This window comes from Acomys russatus, chromosome 1 (genome assembly GCF_903995435.1).
Source record: "Acomys russatus chromosome 1, mAcoRus1.1, whole genome shotgun sequence".
Taxonomy (NCBI): domain Eukaryota; kingdom Metazoa; phylum Chordata; class Mammalia; order Rodentia; family Muridae; genus Acomys; species Acomys russatus.
The window spans coordinates 85012103-85027103 of record NC_067137.1 but is presented as its reverse complement, the minus strand read 5'-3'; the positions used below and the strand labels follow the sequence as shown (position 1 = coordinate 85027103).

The following is a 15001-nucleotide window of genomic DNA, read 5'->3' as shown; positions in this document are numbered from 1 at the left end:
TAGCTGAGTAGTATTCCATAGTGTATATGTACCACAGTTTCTTTATCCACTCTTCTACTGAGGGACACTTAGGCTGTTTCCATGTTCTGGCTATTATGAATAAGGCTGCTATGAACATGGTTGAGCAAATTTTCTTGTTGTGTGCTGGAGCATCTTCTGGGTATATTCCAAGGAGTGGAATAGCTGGGTCTTGAGGAAGCCCTATTCCCATTTTTCTGAAATAGCACCAGATAGATTTCCAAAGCGGCTGTACTAGTTTGCATTCCCACCAGCAATGAAGGAGTGTTCCTCTCTCCCCACATCCTCACCAGCATGTGGAGTCACTTGAGTTTTTGATCTTAGCCATTCTGATGGATGTAAGATGGAATCTCAGAGTTGTTTTGATTTGCATTTCCCTGATGACTAAGGAGGTTGAGCATTTCTTTAAGTGTTTCTCAACCATTTGATATTCCTCTGTTGAGAATTCTCTGTTTAGTTCTGAGCCCCATTTCTCAATTGGGTTATTTGGTTTGGTGGTGTTTAATTTCTTGAGTTCTTTATATATTTTGGATATTAGACCTTTGTCAGATATAGGGTTGGTGAAGATCTTTTCCCAGTCTGTAGGCTGTCGCTTTGTTCTCTTGACAGTGTCTCCAGCCTTACAGAAGCTTCTCAGCCTCATGAGGACCCATTTATTAATTGTTGACAGTAAGGCTTGGGCTGTTGGTGTTCTGTTCAGGAAGTTGTCTCCTGTGCCAATATGTTCCAGGCTCTTTAGGGAAGGAATTTAATAGGAAACAAATGATGGTTAAACCATTTGTGTGACCCTACAAATCTCCAGAATTGCATTTCCACATCAGTATTTTAGATAGCTCTGCTTAAGGTCAATGGTCACATCTAAGACTCATACACGGAAGATAATTAAAAAAAAAAATCACAATTGATTTCTGTTGTGAATAGGTACAAAAGAGTCCACAAAGAAAAAAAATTGTTGATAAGAACACAGTGAGTGCAGCTTGACCCAAGCAAAAGCAAAATGGAGTAAATGCGGAACATATTTTTTTCCGCACCCTCCCTGGCATTATTATGTTCTCTGCCACCAGCAATTCCCTAGTGGAGGCTCTGCAGTTAATTACCTGAGTGTAGATGTGTGTTTGCTCCCCAAAGTATTCAATTATGAGAAACAAACTACTTATCATTCAAATGCTTTCAATGGTTTTAAGTTTATTTGTGGATTAAAAAAAACTATATTATTACTTTTTAAATATAAGCTTTCTCTCAAAAATTTGGTGTGGGATAACTAAAATTAATATTTAAGTATAGGAAATTTTATATGCTACTTGAAGCTGATAATCTTTTTTTTGAGATATTCCAAATATGTGGGGCTTTTTGAGAATGTAGTATAATTACAAGATTTTCACCTTCCTCTTTCTCTTTTCAAACCCTCCCATATACTCTCTACTCTACTTGAAATTCGTGGCCTGGTTTTTCATTAATTGTTGCATGCATATCTGTCTATGTATACCCAATAGATATGATGCATCTACAAAACACATCTGCACCTAAGACTCAGGAAACAATGTGGAAGAGGGCATGGAAGGATTGTAAGAGGCAGGGGATAAGGGAGTTTGATGTGCCATTGTGTGTTGCAGAAATGACAGAAATTACACCCATAGAATCCCACCAGCTTGGCTGCCCAAATGTGAGAGGAACAAGGACAAAACCAGTGGATGTTCCAAACTAGAAGGGAGGGGAATCTGGGGAACCCCTGATGGCCCAACCCTACACATAGAGCTAATAATGACAGCCAATCAGAGGTGGGAGTGGGAGAGGAGGACTTCCCCAGGGAAGAGTACACCCATTGGCTGCTCAGTGCCCAACAGTCAGCCCTGAAAGCATAATGTCTCATTTTAAACTTTAGTCCCAGTGGCTAGTGAACTGGCTGGCATATAACCTGGACCCCATAGAAATAACTAAACCGAATGGTTCTCAAGTGAATACTGATGTTTATGATTACCAAAGTAGCATCATTCAATCTTTTCAAAATATCTGCATGGATTCTTTGAGAATTTCATACAGTTTATTTTCATCATGTTCCCTCCCAACTCCTTCACTCCTCTCAGATCCATTCACTCTATATCTGTTTTTTTTTTTAAATTAAGCATTCACTTATGACTTTATGAGAACAGGTGCTTTTGGGTTTTAGCATAAAAGCATACTTAATGTTGAAAAGCTTTATTCCCGAACAAACTCTGGCATGTAGGCTCTCTACTCTCCTGCCCCAGGTACGCTCCAACTGAGAACTACTATGCTTTATTATAATTTACATTATTATAGGTGCATAGCTAATCAAACATAGTGGCTTTTAAAAAAGAACTATGATGTATTATGCCATAAATCTGTGACTTTTGAAGGGCTTGGGGAACAGGGCTTCTTTCCACTTCATTTGGTATTGGCTGGAATGATATGACCGGGACTGGGAAGACCTCCCTTTAATTGGTTCACCCAAGTAGCTGTTGAACTGATGCTGTCACATTGTATGCTGTACCTACAATCTCAGCTTGAATATACTGAAAAGAGAACTGGTAATTGAACATGAATATCTTATATGCTTTCATAAATGCATGTTTATATCAATATTTAAAATTACTTAGTCTAAGGTCAAGACCATTGGCCAATATTCTTTATTCCTCTCCATAAACATGTATCTATAACATTTTGGCTTCCTCATGAAATGGAAACTAAATTTTCAGAGATATTCATATAACGAAGAACTGGAAATTTCTAGTTTTGTGAGGCATAAGCCTAGATAATATTGTACAGTCACAGCCAACATATACCATTGGGGTATGCCAAGATTTAAGGGGAAAGGGACTCTGCCTCTTGATGACAGGGGTATCCAAGTATTTATCACCATCCTTAATCATCCATAATTTTCTTTCTTTTTTTAATTAAATTTTTGTATTAATTAAAAAATTTTACATATACATTTATATTATTACACACATATACAATAAATTACCCATAGCAAGAAGACCCATGACACAATCAGGAATTATATAAATGTTACATTCTTAATGTTTGGGCTATTTGTATTTTGCAGCCTTGAAGAAAGCATCTTTCCTATCTTGGTGTGACAAAAATTCTTTACAGTAATCTTTTTGTAATGGATAAAGGAAAAGTAAGACTTTACATATGACAGTTACTAATGTGTATGCCAAGATTACAGAGACGGAAGCTTACAAAATTAGCAGTTGTGTTATATCTAAAATACTACAAAAATTAGATAAAAACTGACTTCTGAAATTGTCACACACACACTCCTTGTCATTATTTGTGTGTGATTGAGTATGTCCGCTCAGACAGTAAAACAGTGTGACATGTGTCTACACAGCTGGCCAGCTCCACAATGAGTGTTCATGTTTGCTGGGTAGTGATGGGGCTTTCCCATGTACTTATCGTCTTAATGTGATCAGCGCATATAGAACTTTTCTTTTTAAACATTTCATTACAATACCTGTCTTAGTAATATGTATTTTATATATACTGTTTTATCACTAACAGTGGGATTTTATGTGAAAAATGTTTTGGAATAGCATTTCTTGCTTTTTTTAAGTAAAAAAGATTTTTAAAATGAATTTATTTGTTTACTCACTTTACATCCTGATCATAGCCCCCCCCTCCTCTCCTTGAGGTCTCACCCTCCCTCCCTCTTCCTCCATCTCCCCTCCCCTATTCCTCAGAAAAAGGAGTCACACCCTTCCCACCCACCCAGCTCATCAAGTTGCCTCAGGACTGAGCTTGTCCTCTTCCCCTGTGGTCTGGTGAGGGGCCAGTGGGGAGTGATAAAAAAGCAGGCAACTGAGTCCATGTCAGAGACAGTCCCCACTCTCCTTACTAGGGGACCCACATGGAGCCTGAGCTGCCCATCTGCTACTTCTGTGTATGGAGCCTAGGTCCAGCCCATGCATGGTCCTTGGTTGGTGCTTCAGTCTCCACAAGTTCCTCTGAGGCCTGGTTAGTTGGTCTTCTTGTATTTCTTGGGGTTTCATGGCATAGACTTTACTAGAAAAATATTGAACACATACTATGTCCCAGAAACTGTATGTTCTTTGAGGAGAAATATAGTAATAGTAAGCATACAGGAAAAGGCCAACTGCACTTTGTAGAATTTGCCTTCCCAGTGTGGAAGATGAGTAACTAGCAAGCGAGGGCACAAATATAAATTAGAGCAGAGATAGTTGAGTTCCATCAGCGATCTGGAGAGTCCTGGTGGAAGAGAACCTTCAATCCATGTAGTCAGGGGAGACCCCTGAGAGGAACTCAGTTTTAAGCAGAGGACTGAGTGAGGAGAAGAGATTACCGTATGAAGGGAAGACGCCTAGCGAGGTGGAAAAGATGAAGCACATGGCCACTTGTCGCTGGCAGATCATTTGCTCAGTACCGTCACTTATTTTTCTTGGGGAATTAATTAATTTACATTTCACAGAATTATTAAAAAATATCTTGCTTGTGCTATTTTGGGCCTGGTTCCTAGTTTTTCTAGTGATTTTCTTCTTCTCTTGTAGTTTTTTTTTTACAGTGCATGGGTGATTTTTTTTTTTTTTTTTTTTTTTTTGGCTAAAAGGGAGTTTTGATTCCTGGATTATCATTACTCATCTGTCAGTTGCTGGGTTTTGCTTTGTGGTTACAGTGGGATTTAAGGCAAGAACATTATTTAATTAAAGTAAGGCATTTTGAAATGAGAGTGGTTTTAACACTGATCATAAAATGGACCGAGGAAGCAAGAGGGATAAGGAAGAGTGAGGAGAGGGAAAAGTGTTATGTTTATAGTGACCCACCCTCATCTTGTGAGCTTTAATGTCCTGTTATATGTCTTTCTATATTGCCTGCTTCAACATGCTAGTGTAGTGTTAATTTTGATTGCTCTGCTTTTTGTCTTTATGTTGGACATACATGGTTTATGCACTGTGTTTTCCATGTGAGGGTGTTCTGAGTTTCTGTAGTTACTCTTATTAAAAAGTTTTAGATGACCAGTACTTTCTAGCTGGTTAGCACCTTTTCTATCCATTTAAAGAATTTGGTCTCTTTTTGTTTGTTTGTTTCATTTGTGAGGACATGTCATGTAATGATAAATTTTTTCAGCTTTTGTTTGTCTGAGGATAATTTTTATCTCTGAACCACAGCTTTGCTACGTATAGTATCCTTTATGGATAGTTTCTTTTCCTCTAGCATAGTGGTTCTTATTTTTTTTTTTTTAAATTTCAAATTGCATTTATTTGGCAGATATCTGTTGATTGCTCAGTGTGTTACAGGTCCTGTCCTGGGCACTGAGGATACAACATAGAAGACAGTCAAATGGTGTAACTTTAAGTGTGAATTATGTGTAAAATAACACTGAAGTTCCACCATGAACTTTGCAGCACTGAGAGTTTCAACTTAATTGTTGGAAAATCAAATACCATAAGGCTGAGTCTACACTAAATGTACACTGGTTGTTGAAATCCTGGTGTGTTTTAACAGAGTGCAGCAAAATTAATCAAGCTTTATAATCCTCTCTTACAAAAAAAATTAATACCGGCTTTTACAATTTTTTTTCCTTTTTTTTATTAATTTATTCTTGTTCCATCTCAATGTTTATCCCATCCCTTGTATCCTCCCATTCCTCCCCCCCCCCCATTTTCCCATTATTCCCCTCCCCTATGACTGTTCCTGAGGGGGATTACCTCCCCCTGTATATTCTCATAGGGTATCAAGTCTCTTCTTGGCAACCTGCTGTCCTTCCTCTGAGTGCCACCAGGTCTCCCCCTCCAGGGGACATGGTCAAATGTGAGGCGCCAGAGTACATGAGAAAGTCATATCACACTCTCCACTCAACTGTGGAGAATGTTCTGACCATTGGCTAGATCTGGGAAGGGGTTTAAAGTTTACCTCCTGTATTGTCCTTGGCTGGTGCCTTAGTTTGAGCAGGACCCCTGGGCTCAAATCTGCCTATCATATTGTTCTACTTGTAGGTTTCTAGGACCCTCTGTATCCTTTTATTTTGCTATTCTCCCATGCGTCTCTCATCTAGAGTCCCAATAGGATGCCCTCCCCTCTGTCCCAGTTTCCTGGTAAGTGAAAGCTTTCGTGGGACATGCCCCTTGGGCTAGTATGCAGATATAAGTGAGTATATACCATTTAAGTCTTTCTGCTTCTGGGTGAACTCACTCATTATGATCATTTCTAGCTCAATCCATTTATCCACAAATTCGGGAATTCCTTGTTTTTAATAGCTGAGTAGTATTCCATAGTGTATATGTACCACATTTCTTTATCCACTCTTCTACTGAGGGACACTTAGGCTGTTTCCATGTTCTGGCTATTATGAATAAGGCTGCTATGAACATGGTTGAGCAAATTTTCTTGTTGTGTGCTGGAGCATCTTCTGGGTATATTCCAAGGAGTGGAATAGCTGGGTCTTGAGGAAGCCCTATTCCCATTTTTCTGAGATAGCACCAGATAGATTTCCAAAGTGGCTGTACTAGTTTGCATTCCCACCAGCAATGAAGGAGTGTTCCTCTCTCCCCACATCCTCACCAGCATGTGGTGTCACTTGAATTTTTGATCTTAGCCATTCTGATGGGTGTAAGATGGAATCTCAGAGTTGTTTTGATTTGCATTTCCCTGATGACTAAGGAGGTTGAGCATTTCTTTAAGTGTTTCTCAGCCATTTGATATTCCTCTGTTGAGAATTCTCTGTTTAGTCCCAAGCCCCACTTCTCAATTGGGTTATTTGGTTTGGTGGTGTTTAGCTTCTTGAGTTCTTTATATATTTTGGATATTAGACCTTTGTCAGATATAGGGTTGGTGAAGATCTTTTCCCAGTCTGTAGGCTGTCGCTTTGTTCTCTTGACCATGTCTCCTGCCTTACAGAAGCTTCTCAGCCTCATGAGGTCCCATTTATAAATTGTTGACATTAAGGCCTGGGCCGTTGGTTTTCTGTTCAGGAAGTTGTCTCCTGTGCCAATATGTTCCAGGCTCTTCCCCACTTTTTCCTCTAAGTGACTTAGTGTCTCTGGTTTTATGTTGAGGTCTTTAATCCACTTGGATTTGAGTTTTGTGCAAAGTGACAAATATGGGTCCAGTTTCATTTTTTTACACATAGACCTCCAGTTAGACCAGCACCATTTGTTGAAGATGCTATCTTTTTTCCATTGAATGGATTTGGCTTCTTTGTCAAAATTCAAGTGACCATATGTGTGTGGATTCATATCTGGGTCTTCGATTCGATTCCACTGATCAACCAGCCTGTTGCTGTGCCAGTACCGGTTCTTTTTTTTTTTTTTTTTTTTTTTTTTCTACTTATTTTTTTTTATTAATTTATTCTTGTTACATCTCAATGGTTATCCCATCCCTTGTATCCTCCCATTCTCCCCTCCCTCCCATTTTCCCCTTATTTTCCTCCCCTATGACTGTTCCTGAGGGGGATTACCTCCCCCTGTATATGCTCATAGGGTATCAAGTCTCTTCTTGGCAACCTGCTGTCCTTCCTCTGAGTGCCACCAGGTCTCCCCCTCCAGGGGACATGGTCAAATGTGAGGCACCAGAGTATGTGAGAAAGTCATATTCCACTCTCCACTCAACTGTGGAGAATGTTCTGACCATTGGCTAGATCTGGGTAGGGGTTTAAAGTTTACCGCCTGTATTGTCCTTGGCTGGTGCCTTAGTTTGAGCGGGACATCTGGGCCCAAATCTGCCTATCCTAATGTTCTACTTGTAGGTTTCTAGGACCCTCTGGATCCTTCTACTTTGTTATTCTCCCATGCTAGCACAGTGGTTCTTAACCATCTTAATGATGTGACACTTTAATACAGTTCCTCATGTTTGGTGACCCCAATTATAAAATTATCATGTTGCTACTTAATAACTGTGATTTTGTTGTTATGATTCATAATGTAAATATCTGATCTATGACCCTTGTGGAGGTCATGACCACAGGTTGAGAAACGTTGTTTAGCATGCATGACAAGTTCATCCTACTGAAATCAGGTAACTGTAGGATGTGTCTTCATGTATGTATGTGTGTGCATGTGTACTTATGTGTCTATGTGCATTATATGCATGCGCAAGTGTTATTTCTTGCTATCTCAAGAACCTTCTCTTTTAATTTAACATCCAGGAGTTGATTATGTTATAATTTGAGATAGATTTCATTGAGTTGAATCAAGCATGGTGACCCTTGGAACCAATTATGGTGACATTGACCTTCTGGATCACTACTTTAGATTCTTTTCAATTTTAGGATATGGTAGTTTTCTATTATTGTCTCGTTGAGTGTTTCTGTTTTAAATCTGTAACAATCTGCAGATTCTTGAGTACCACACCCCAAGTACTTGTTCTTCTAATGCTGTCCCAAAGTTGCTGTGAACTTCCTTTGTTCTTCATTCTTTTTCTTTCTTTCTTTTTTCATTTTTAAAAATTTTATTCTTTTCAGTTTGAAGACTATTTACGATTGTGTTTTAGTTACTGCAGTCCTCTTAGGTTTCTCTGATGAAACACTGAGTTGTTTCTGTCTGGTTCCTTGAAATGTGCTGAATTTCCTTAAAGACTTTACAGAAATCCCTGGCTGTGTGATTATTGACTACTATATGGTCAGCAATTGGCACTGCATTTTATCCATCATTGTCAGTTGAAGATGTGGCTTTGCTTTTGCCTGTCTCGGGAATTCTAAGCAGCTCTTTTGTGGCTGCAGCCATTTAAGTAGTGGTTGAGAACTTACATTCAGATTTGCCACAAGTCCACCGGGGAGCACTGCCATTGTTTTAATATTGTGGGGTGCTTGAGGCCCCTGTTTCTTACAAATCCCTGGTTAGCATGCTGTCAGGCAGATGTTTCTCAAAGTCTCTCTAGGGATGCCCAGACATATCACCCCCAATTACTGAGGTGTGGTTGGAAGCCTCAGGAGGCTCATTTCTTCCCGGACCTCATGCTTGAGGGTCATAAGCTCCCATGGCCTGTCAGTGCTTCCAGACTGCTGCATCCAAAGTCCAAACTCTCCTGGGCTCAGCTCAATGCAGCCTGGGGTCACAACCCGTGCTACTGCAGCCTGTGGGTGGTGCAGTCTCACCTTGCAACACAGGGGTAAGGTCCAGAATACAGAGGTGTCCCACTGGGGACTCAGCTCTCTGTGATGGAGGCAGGACAGGTCCAGAAGTGGGCATTGGCCTTGGTGTAGAAACTTGAATTCTGATAGGCACAGTGTTGGGTTTTACCAGGTGAACAAAATTCCACTGCAGTCTTGCGCCTACCTCTCTTCTTCCTTTGCGATAGATACAGCATTTCTCCACACTGATCCATCAAAACTTTAAGGCATGAGCTTAATTGCCTCCTCCCTTGAGCAGGAGGAGTCTCTGAGTGTACTTCTTAAGTTAGGGCCATAGCCTGAAAACACTGTTTCTTTCTGTGTTCTTCAATGCTTCCTCTCTTACTATGCTAAGACCCACCACAGTTGTCTCTTACTTGGTTTCCTCAGCTCTTGCAAAGATGTGAAAAGCTGTTCAACTTCACGTTTCTGTGGGAGACATTATTTGCTAGGCCTCTGTGTGGAAAGCAGCAATAAGACGCTTGGCAAACAGTATTGCAAGCATATTAGAGAAACAGTCTAATTAAACACAAATAATAAGGCATCCTGTGATATTGATTGACAATTTTTAAAAACTGGGAACTATTACAGAACACACTTAGTGCATTGTCTCAGTAATGTAGTTAGTCAATAATTTTTTTTTATTTCATTCTGGTTGTTTCTTTTCTGAAAACATATATTTGCATATTTTAGATGGTTATTCTCTGGTAATTTGTTCATATAGTTGCTCTTTCTGTTCTTACGCACAACAGTGATGTAATGGGGATGTCATGTCTGTGATTACTTATAGTGGGGGTGAAGGGGTATTGCTTCTTAAATAAGACTATTTAAAGTTTTAGAGACCCAGTTTAGAAATATTTCTACCCAATTTTAATTATATACCATCTATTTTGAAAAAAATCATCCTGCTCTGATATTCAAATCCCTAAAAAAACAACAGAAAAAAAAACTACAGAGATTTTTATAAAGTAACAACTTTCTTTTGTGGAATTACAACATGTTACAGTCAGAGGAGAACACCTGCTTTCAGAGAAATAAATAATTCCACCCCCACCCTACCCCATCCAGCATAGACAGGATCCTAAGCTGCTTTACTAGCTGGGTTTTACATCATTTGTATCAAACTGAATTTGGCTGTAAAACTGCAAAGGAAATAGCTCATATTTTTCTCCCAAGAAGCAATTTTTTTTCAAATGAATGGAAAATGACAGATAGAAGTGATCTTTGCTGAGAAGCTTCTAGAATTCCTACAGTTGCTACATGGTGTTTACTGAAAATCAGAGTAAAATGCCACCTCCCTTTCTTCTGTGCTTCCTGCTAATGAGAAAGTGATGGGAAGGAGGTTGTGTAGGATGAGACGGTGGATGCACGTTCAGTTGCAGTTGGAACTCAATGACTTTTTAAAAATATATTTTATTAATTTATTCATATTACATCTCAATTGTTATCCCATCCCTTGTATCCTCCCATTCCTCCCTCCCTCCCTCCCTCCCATTTTCCCCTTACTCCCCTCCCCTATGGCTGTGACTGAAGGGGACCTCCTCCCCCTGTATGTGCTCATAGGGTACCAAGTCTCTTCTTGGTAGCCTGCTATCCTTCCTCTGAGTGCCACCAGGCCTCCCCATGGCTTTTACAAAGTTTCCCCACAGTGGATCCTTATGAGCAGACAAACAGGGCCCAGAGAGAAGAGAGCTGGTGCACTCTAGGTCCAACCGTAGGCAGCACTCACTTTCACTGACAGTGCCCTGAAGATAACTCACAATGGTCACACGCTGTCTTCGCTCTTAAAATGATGGGTTCAAAACATTTCTACTTCTTTCTGTACTGACACATGCTTAATGACTCCAAGCTCTCTGACAGTTTTATTTCAGCTTTTAGTTTCGTTCTTACTTATCTACTCAAAGTTCTAAAAATAGAGCACTTTAATCTGTCTCCACCCCCTGTACTTCTGATGTTCTGTCAAAAATATTTATAACTAAAGAAGTACTCGAAAAGCTTGAAGGAGTAAAGCTGTGAGAAGAGCAGACATTTCTAAGTGAGATCATCGAGCCCTGCAAATTGTGACCTGATTTGCTTTCCCTTGAGAGGGTGAGGCTGGAGCAGGGAAAAGGCCAGAAATCATAGGGGCTGGCAAGATGGCACAGTGAGTAGGTGCTTGCTACATAAGCCTAGTGACCCAAGAGCCAATGGAAAGACAAAATGAGAGAACGAATGACTCAAAAGTTGTTCTCTGACCTCTACACATGCATACACATGCATGCATGCACACACATGCACACATGCTATGGCACTCGCACAATAATAATAGTAATAAAATAAAACAGGGCTAGAAATCTTAGCAAATTTATAACTTTGTGGCATCACAATGTTCACTGAGTTTGTGACTGTTGTTCTGTGGTAACATTTCTAGAGAGCATACCAGGTGCCAAAGAAGTGTAGTCAGGGGTTTCTTCATGTGTGTTAACCTCTGGAATCTCATCAAGATACTTATGAAACATTATTTATTGATTTAGTCAACTTAATTTTTTTATTGTGATATCTGTTTTATTTCTATCGTTTCTTTTATTTCAGCTCTTCTTTATGCAACTATTTTTGGAAATGTTACCACAATTTTCCAGCAAATGTATGCCAACACCAACCGTTACCATGAGATGCTGAATAACGTTCGAGATTTCCTGAAGTTATATCAAGTCCCAAAAGGCCTTAGTGAACGAGTCATGGATTATATTGTCTCAACATGGTCAATGTCAAAAGGCATCGACACGGAGAAGGTATAGTTGTTTGATAATAATAATAATTATTATTATTGTTGTTGTTATTCTGCTTAAGCAGGATATTTAGATGCATTACATTTCCCACTTACATTTTACCTGTATGATTGCTTTATAAATGTTACTATAGTTTTTGTAAGTGACATTTCAATCAATCACATTTATTGAGAGCTTAGACGGTGCAGAGCATCCAACCATTAACAGTCAATTAGTACCAGTCATGATATTCAATTGAGAAATTTCAGTTTCTGAAAACAGCTCATTACTTCATTTCCCACGATACCCTCATTACCACTTAGTAATTTTCTGTTAAACTCTCTGAGCACTCTCCTATGAGACCTTATTCTTAATTATTCCTTTGACTTGCTGTCCATTTGAAAATTACAGGGGGCTTGCGAGATAGCTCAGCAGTTGAGAGAGCTTGCTGCCCTTGCTAACAACTGGAATTATGTTCCTAGCACTGATGTCTGGCAGCTCACGGCCTCCTGTAACTCCTGTTCCAAGGGATCAGACACCCTCTTCTGGTCTCAGTGGGTACCTGCACACATAGGCGCGCGAGCACACACACACGCGCACACACACACACACACACACACACACACACACACACACAGAGTGAGGGGGGTATTTAAAAGGTGTATTTTTAAAAGGAAAATAGAATGAAACTCCATTGTTATAAGTGAAAAAAGTTATATCTTCTATTGTGTCTTCCTCTTAAACTCCTCTCTTTCACATAATTATTAATCTTCCCTTGATTTTTTTTAGACAAGTTGTAGAGACATACCTCCTTTCTAGTTATTTCCATGTTTTGTTTCTTGTTTTTTTTTAAAATGAGAACATAGTTAAAAAATTTCCCACCTATCTTATATTTGGGCAAAGAAAGGACCCAAAACTCTCCACGAAAAGCAAATTAAAGTCTCCTCCTCACTTTTGTATACCACCTGATTTACACAAAATGTAAGGGATGACAAGTAGAGGCGGCATACAGTAAGCGACAAAAAGGCAAAAGCACAAATGCTGTCAAGGGTGTTGAAGAGAGGGAACTCGTGCACTGTTGGAATGGAAATTAGTACAACTTCTATTGAACATAGGGTGTTCCCTCAAAAAGCTTAAAGTCAGTCTACCACAGGATCGATCTGTCCCACTTCTGGGTAACTATGAAATGAAAGTAGGCCACTGTACAAAAGGGCTGTCCACACTCCTGTGCTTACTGTTGCACTATTCACAATAGTAAAGATAAAGTAAACATTTAAAGAAAAAAAAAAAAAAGAAATCTTTTCATGTATAATGAAATAGGTGGAGCCAGCGAACATTGTTAAATGGAATTAGACCTAGAAGGACAAGTACCTCATGGTCTCTCTCATTCAGAGAACTTAAAAAAGACCCCTTGAGTGTAGAATGGTAGCTATCAGAGGACAGGATGGGAGAAGAGGAGAGGGATCAGTCGGAAGGAGGCTGGGTAAGAGTACTGAATCACAGTTAGAGTTGTTTTTGAGCACTAGGAAGAGTAGATTTAAGCTGATGTGACAAATATAAAAGCTTTGCTGTGCATGTGTGAAATGTGCCATGACTGTTGATTCCTTCCAGCCTATTAGGAAAATTTCCACTCAGATCGGATACATGTTAGCTAGGGCAACTGTATTCCTGATTTAAAGAAGACATGTGCCAGAGTCTGGGCCTACAGAGGGGGTGTGGGGATTCTCAGTTATTACATCCTCTGTCAAACTAAGTTTTAAAAATACTTCTTAACTGCATACCATATGCTACCCAAACAAGAAGAAAACAAAGATTTGTATCCAATTCCTTGATTTAAGCAAAGACTCTAACAACAGAGCAGAAGACTCACAGGCCTGCTGCTGAGCATCTAGTTAGCTAGTAAATAGTATATATAACACATAACCCTAAAATACAATGGCAGTGCATTAAGATGTTGACAAAAAGCAGCTGGAAGAAAGGTGGTTCCAAGGATAAGTGCACTTGCTGCTCTTGTAGAAAACCTCAGTTTAGTCCCCAGCTCCATAGTGGTGAATCACAACCACCTATAGCTCTAGGGCAGTGGTTCTCAGCCTTCCTAATGCTGCAAGTCTTTAATACACAACCATAAATATACTTTCATTGCTACTTCATGACTGTAATTTTGCCATTGTTATGAATTGTAGTGTGAATATTTGTGTTCTCGAATGGTCCTTGGTGATCCCTGTGAAAGGATTGTTTGACACCCCCTGCTCCCAGAGGATTCATGACCCACAGGTTGAGAACCATTGCTCTAGAGGGATTTGATACTCTCTTCTCGCCTCTGTGGACTTCCCCTCAATTACACACACACACACACACACACACACACACACACACACACACACACACGAGAGAGAGAGAGAGAGAGAGAGAGAGAGAGAGAGAGAGAGAGAGAGACAAAGAAAGAGAGAGAAAGAGAGAGACAGAGACACAGAGAGTGACACACACAGAAAGTGACCCACACATAGACATTAAAAAAAATAAGTCAAGGAAAAACCAAAACATTTGAGTAGAAATAAAGCATCCCAGTAAAAGAGCAAAATCAATTTTATAGTTTGTAAAACATTTATATATCGGTAATACTAGAATGTTTCAACAGCTAAGTAAGCCAACAGCATAACTAAGGTTGTTTAGACATTTAAAAATATGTCACAAGGTATTATACTGATTTAGCAAATTAGAAGTTGTATATTCTCTTCCCATAACCATGATTTCACTAGCACTGAGTGTTAGCTAGATTTCTAGTACCAGGCATGGTCTTACTCTAGTTGACTGAGTTTTAAGTCCAATTAGAGAGCTGTTGGTTACCATCAAGATATCCATGCCACTAATGTACCCTTAGGGTCATTGTTCCATGCTGATTGTTGGTGTGGTTCATAGGCATCGTAGCTGGCAGGACTGTTGGTTGCCTCCCTCCTTTGGAAGCTTACATGGCACCTTCTGGTACAAGGAGAGCTAGTCCTTAGAGAGGGAACATTCAGATTGCCAACATGATTGTCCAAATGTAAACTTAAAAGGATGAAACCAATGAATATGATAAACTGGATGGGGAAAAGCCTATAAGGCCTCAACTCTACACGAAGAACTATAGGCAACTAAGGAAAGCTGTGAG

General features: G+C 39.6%; 1 protein-coding gene across 1 annotated transcript in view; it reads left to right on the top strand.

The window, feature by feature from the left end:
• The window catches only part of Kcnh5 (potassium voltage-gated channel subfamily H member 5), a 270367-nt gene that overhangs the window by 141908 nt on the left and 113458 nt on the right, over nucleotides 1–15001 (top strand). The window contains exon 7 of the mRNA XM_051147630.1: nucleotides 11675–11874. Within this exon, the coding sequence (XP_051003587.1) occupies nucleotides 11675–11874 (200 nt within the window). The remainder of the gene's footprint in view (nucleotides 1–11674; nucleotides 11875–15001) is intronic.